Below are 6,171 nucleotides of genomic sequence, written 5' to 3' on the forward strand. Positions count from 1 at the left end.
TACGAAAATAGATGCAAAGTTCAATAAGCCATTATTTATTAAAAAATCAAATATTTTTAAAAGTCAAAAAGACCATAAGCTAATGATTCTTAAAACTCTAAAACTAGATGCATTAATTTGGAGCTGCTTAGGAAACCAATTGGACCCATCACTACTGATCATGGATTTGAAACGTTCTGTTCTTTAATTAATATGAAAAATATCAATTTTTTTTTTAAAATTATAGACCACCTGATTACAATCCGAATTCTTTTTGGATTGTTACAGTCCAAGATTGGTCCAAAACTAGTCCTGCTAATTCTGTTCGTACATTAGGAACGCTTATTTTTTCGAATGTCATAGATATAGATATTTTGTTAGTTAAAAAATCAATAAATGCTGCCTTTTTGATAATCAACGAATAAAGTTAGCAGAAAACGGCAAAGTTTGAATTACAGAGCACTCTCAACGAAAGTTGAAGTAGTAATGTCCTCGTTTTGTGTCTACAAAGATTGTGTTAGTGGTGTTTGGGTGTGTACTTCCGGCAAATTTATTCAAAGTGGTATAAAGAAGCTTATTTCGTGCTGTTTTTGATGAAAAAGGCAGAAATTTGAAATCTTTAGCCAAATTTTGACAAAAAAAATAAATGATATTAGTCGACAATATTTTGCTGTCTTTAAAAATAAATTCAACAACTTTTTGTTTGAAATTTTAACAAAATTCAGCAAAATTGACGATATTTTAGGCAAAAATTCCGGAAAATGTGAATAAAAACAACGGATTTCACTCTATTTTTCTCAGAGTTTTAAATCTCGATAGCTCTTATATTTTTCTCAGAAGTTTAAACCTCGATAGCTCTTTGTAAAAACCGAAAATAAGAAAAATCTATATTCTACGCTGGTAAATAAGAAAAATCTATTTTAATTCCATATTCTACGCTGGACGAGCTTTCTAATGATACCAGTCTCAACTCTCTACGATGAATATATCGATCGGCCAAATTTGTATGAACAATAAAAACCATTAAAGTATATAGTTCCTCCCCCCTTAAGATGGCTCGGAACAATACAAACCATCGTAAGAAGAAAGAATAAACATTGAAATCATTAAAGCAAGCAAACAACCAACTTCGACGTCAGAAAGGAACAAGAAACGATACAAATGTTCTGAACAGATTTAAAGTAAACAGATACACGTGACAAAGAAAACGCAGTAAGAAACGCTGAAAATGCAATTTGTTAAATGAAATACATTCTATAACGTTGAAAAATAGACAACAAATTTATGGGGAAAAACATGAAATCAATAACTGAATGTTCTTCAGCCAAGATTGGTAAAGAACAAGGCAGTTAACATTCTTAGACACCACTGAATTGTTTACACCAATAAAAACTTTGAAATAGAAATGAAACAAGCATGAAAAGAAACAATTTCAATATTTAGCATCTGCACTTCAGTAAAATTACATGGCCTGCTGTCACAATTAAACTAATAAAGAATCAAAAAACTTGAAATACAGAAAATTTATGCCAAATATGTCAAAATATTGTGACACCGAATTTATGAAAAACACTTTTAATGCATTCCGAACAATTACCGCCAATTATTATATGAATTATCAGTAAAACAACAATGAAAGCCCCTTACGGAGCATACAAAGCCTTATGCTATTCAATCCAACCAAGATAAAATTTAAAAAATGGTACGAAAACCGCCAAAATCTGATTATTATGTTTACAATTTTATAAAAGGGAAAACCTCAGTTCATAAACAGAGGCAAGCAAGGCATGAATTAAGAAATTAGTGTTGCCATATACACTGAATTTACATAAACTCAAGATTAAAAAAATAAAACTATTGAGAAAAAACTCCAAAAATTGGAAAGAAACATATGAGCCAATTTTGAATCGAAACTCGTTGTCAGGCACTCAAAAACTCCGTAATATCTCTTGCAGAAGTTTCCATAATAATACAATGTCGATTAAAAAACTTATACACAACCAAATTATTAGCAAAAAAACTGAGGCAAACGGATAAAACGGTCAAAATACGGTCAATATGTTCCATTCCCTCAATAACAATTTTCAAAAGTCACAAATCAATCATTAAACGCATCGCATCAACAAAAGACTTCTCTCAATCCGCAATAATTACTTTACACGGCTATTAATACGGCTTTGCGACTATTAATAACAGATTTATTAGAGAGCAATTAAAGCGCTGAAACATTTGAAGATTGACGTTAACAGAAAACAGATTTCGAAGTTTTCTCTCAACGATAGATTAGCCAAAAAACCGTTGCTGACAACTGCGCACATATTAGTAAATCAAAAACAAAGCAAGGTTAATACAAGGTTAGAACTGCTCTCAATCGACTAGTGGAAACTCGAATCTATTGTAGCCTCCTTGTCGGCGAGGGGAGTAACTACATTTTGAGCACGTGAAATGAAGAAGTCAAGGGCGCAAAAGTCACTCGAAAAGTCAAAACGGTTAAGTAAAAATTTTGTATAAAAAAGACCAACATGTTTACAATTGCGTGGAATCTCGTTCGAGAGCAATTGATCAGTTTTTCCGAAGCGGAAAATAATAAATTTTCGAAAGATTTTAGTTTGAGAAACATTTACCGCGGAAACAATAGACCAGTATCCTTGAATTATGCTTACATCGATTAACAATTATAAGTCAATTTTTGTAAACCTAACCTACTAACGTCGGGCAAATTGCTCTCAAAAGACAGGCCAGAATTTGGCTTCCATATTAACCAGCTCGGGAGGGGGTGACAGGTTTGCGAAGGCTAGATGAGAGGGGGAGGATGGTGGAGGACAAATCGACATGTGGAGGAGGGTGGACAATGGGGGGTGTTGAGGGGGATTAATGGGTGGGGGGGGGGTTTGCGGGGAGAGACTGCGGGATTAAACTTTCAAGATTACGAAGCGCCCTTCACATCATGCAAATTTCTCCTCTATACAGTTTTGTTTAATCGCATTCTTAGAGTATAAGTAGGCTTAGGGCTCTATGAGAACTTAATGCCCTCCGAGCGCTACCTGTTTATCCCGTTTTTTGAGGACGAAAATTCAAATGGTCCGATGAAAAATCGGTCAAGCGAAAAATAGCATAAAAAGACCACAGGACTAATATAATTGCTAAAAACTTCTTTCGACAGCAATTAATTAACCCAGATAGAATTGATCTCATCGTAAGATCGATCAGTCTAACTCTTAATTGTTGCTTGTTTTTGTGCCAACTCGGTAATCCCATTTTCATCCACTTGAAAAACCTATTTTTGGAACGCTCTTTTACCAAGTTATAGATGAGGGTGGTCCACAATCAATTGGCATTTTCAAAAACAGCTAATAACAGGAAACAAAAAGAACTACAACGCATTTTGCTTACTCTTTATTTATTTTATTGAGCAAGTGACCTCCAACTTTACGTTGGAGACAATCGAAGCTCATAAACGAGCTTAAAATATTATGCGCGTCAAAAGACATGATACCAGATGAAAACATAGTAGTAAACCAAGATCTGGTTTGGACTTTGCATGGTTGTCGTGTACCTTAACTCTGGTGATGTATCAAAACTTGATTTCTTGTGAAAACAGATTACCAATAGCAAAGTTAATTTGAATTCTTTGAGTTAATAACTAGTTTAAAAAATAACAATTCAGTCCTCGGCCGCAGGCTTTTTCGTAGGATCCCACTCGTGAATCTTTTTCGGTGTTGTCGTAAAAGGAGTATAAGCTTTATTCAGTCCACTATAGTTAGGTTGGTGTTCCATGTGGAACTTCTGTTTGGGCAGGGGTTCAACAGACGGGGGCTGGTCTGTCATGTGGTGCATCCACCTGTGCCAATCAGGGGGAATTTGGGAGGCATCAAATCGAAAATAGCCATAGGCAGGATCCAAAGGCTTCTCGTTGTACTCCACCCAACGGTTACGGGCCATGAAGTAGCTAAAACAACAATGCATCAACTTGAAAAAATGACTGATAAACTGAATCTTGAAATTCGATAACTAGAACAAGAAAATTCGCAATCTATGGTGGCAACATAAGTTCCGCGTTCATCTCTTTTCAGAAATCTTCTTTTCTCTTCTCTCTTTGCCAATATAACCGTCTATTTTTTCTTTCTGAAATATCAAATCGTGACATGAAAATCATCGTAGCTCTTAGGACCTAATGAGAAGTGTGCATAACAAAAATGTTCATATCAGAACCTGTGAAAAACCATACAGGAAAAAGCGTTGAAACTCTTACTCTTTGTTCTCGTAGTACTTGTTTCCAAATTGATCTTCGCCAACTAAGGTTCCCATTTTTGGCTCAATGCCTCTGCAGTACTTGAGAAAAGTGCTCGTCACTCCACCATTGAACTTGATCACGTTCAAAAATTTGCTCACCAAATTTTTTCCCTCTGCCATGCTCACTCTGAAAAACACTGCTCACATTCAAAACCTGTTATATAGGAGCAGCTATATATCCAACTTTGCTTGCTACCTTGGGATGAAGGGTTTCGTTCGCATTTCAACTTTATTCATAATCTTGGCTTAACCGGTTTGAAAGTGTTTCTGTCCAAAAGACTTCTGAATCAATGTCAATTTAAAACAGTTAATTCAAAAGTTCTGTAAAACAATGTTCGAAAAAAACTTATTAAAGATGAAACATTACCTCCTTAAAATAAAGGCTTTGTAAAAAAAAAATAAGCGAACAGTTCCCATCAAAACACGCCAATATATTAAGATTAACACCGATCACCATCAAACCAAATACTTTGAAAAGCAAGCTATACACACTTTACAAAGCTGCTAATGCCTTTAAACATCTACAGCAAAGGATAGTTTCAAGTCTCATCCTGTCAAACATTTAAATTCAAAAAATCCCATTCCAAAAAATTGCTCATAAGATATTGCTCATAACACCGGCGGACCTCAGTTCAGACCCTTCATATAAGTCAATAAATGTTTGAACTGACTTTACCGAGTTTTCGTGCATCGCTCTCTAGCATTTTTAAGGACCTCCGCGAAGAGAAATAAGCGTTTCGGAAAATTGACCCAATGCTACAACATACTAATGAACATAACCATTACCAATCCCAACTTTAACAGTAGTACTCAATGGCAGCAGATTAATTGTTCAAACTTAAAAGACAAATGTTTGAACTTAAAATAGACGAAACTGAGTTTTTGAAAACAAGAGACAAACAAACTTTCCAACCACCCAATTTCTAAGAGCATCACATTGATACCGCAGCACAATTGCACACTACACCAATCAATTCGATCAGCTCAAAGTAGTTCTCTAACAACTGGTTGCCCAATCGATCTTGAGTGATCTAATAAATCTACCTACATTAGAGATTTATTAGTATTCCAGTAAAATAGTACATATCTTTAGTGGTACTTTAATGAATATGTCATCTAATAAATATGCTGTAATAGGTAGGAGAACCGAGACACTTATTGAACACACGATCTTGGTTTAGTTTGACTAAATTTGCTCGAAGATTTCATATTTTGTAACTGACGCTGTCAACCTACTGACATTGAAACCATGCTATTAATAGGATTTCTGACTGCCAGAACCTTTCTTTCTGGTTACGGCAGTAATAGATGATAAATTGATCTGCATGCTACGAAGACAACTAAACTGACAACTCATGTTTTGGCATTTTTGAATCTTTCAAAAAAGTCATTGGTAAACAATGCTTGGAATCAGTTAAATTGAATTACAGGCCAGATTTATTGGTATTGCTATTAGTGTAGATAGAACTATTATTATTTCCACAATAAGTTAAGATTTCCCAGACATTTCTACCGAGCAGACTTTAGGAAATTTTTTAAGGCGTAAGTAATTGTTCAACCTTTGTATATCAAATTTCACCTGAGAGTTGATTGAAAACATTACCGCACGCTTGTTATCACCCTCTCGAAGTTATTTAACTACTGGGCTTCGCCTCGGAGTTTGAGGACTTCTAGATGGCAATAAAAAGCGTGTGGTAATTTACATCTAGGGTGAACCACTGCGATTTCAAATCATAGCTCAAATGAAAATTCAAAACACCTGTTAAATTCAAAAACAGCTTTGCGAGTAATTACGGAAAATGGCCTGAGAAAATCACTTCAATTTGATAACTTTGTTAGGTGATCCACAAAAGCTGGAGAACACCTTTTGATGTCACATTGACTAGTATCGGGCTTCGA

The 6,171-nt window shown here is 35.0% G+C and overlaps 1 protein-coding gene across 1 annotated transcript; it reads right to left on the reverse strand.

The window, feature by feature from the left end:
- Positions 1-3,581: 3,581 nt before the first annotated feature.
- LOC142348748 (putative NADH dehydrogenase [ubiquinone] 1 alpha subcomplex subunit 12) lies at positions 3,582-4,418 on the reverse strand. The gene is made up of 2 exons (XM_075400236.1): positions 4,232-4,418; positions 3,582-3,928 (listed from the first exon to the last, which is right to left on the reverse strand). Exons 1-2 carry the CDS (start codon positions 4,390-4,392, stop codon positions 3,643-3,645), a joined length of 447 nt encoding a protein of 148 aa, XP_075256351.1. The 5' UTR covers positions 4,393-4,418; the 3' UTR covers positions 3,582-3,642.
- Positions 4,419-6,171: the final 1,753 nt, after the last annotated feature.

This window comes from Convolutriloba macropyga, chromosome 1, assembly GCF_964194025.1.
Source record: "Convolutriloba macropyga chromosome 1, txConMacr16.3, whole genome shotgun sequence".
Lineage (NCBI taxonomy): Eukaryota > Metazoa > Xenacoelomorpha > Acoela > Convolutidae > Convolutriloba > Convolutriloba macropyga.

Coding starts and splice junctions, on each gene's coding strand:
- LOC142348748 (XM_075400236.1), bottom strand. CDS start 4,392: ATGGCAGAGGGAAAAAATTTGGTGAGCAAATTTTTGAACGTGATCAAG. Junction 3,929..4,231: donor AAGTACTACGAGAACAAAGA/GTAAGAGTTTCA, acceptor TTGTTGTTTTAG/CTACTTCATGGCCCGTAACC.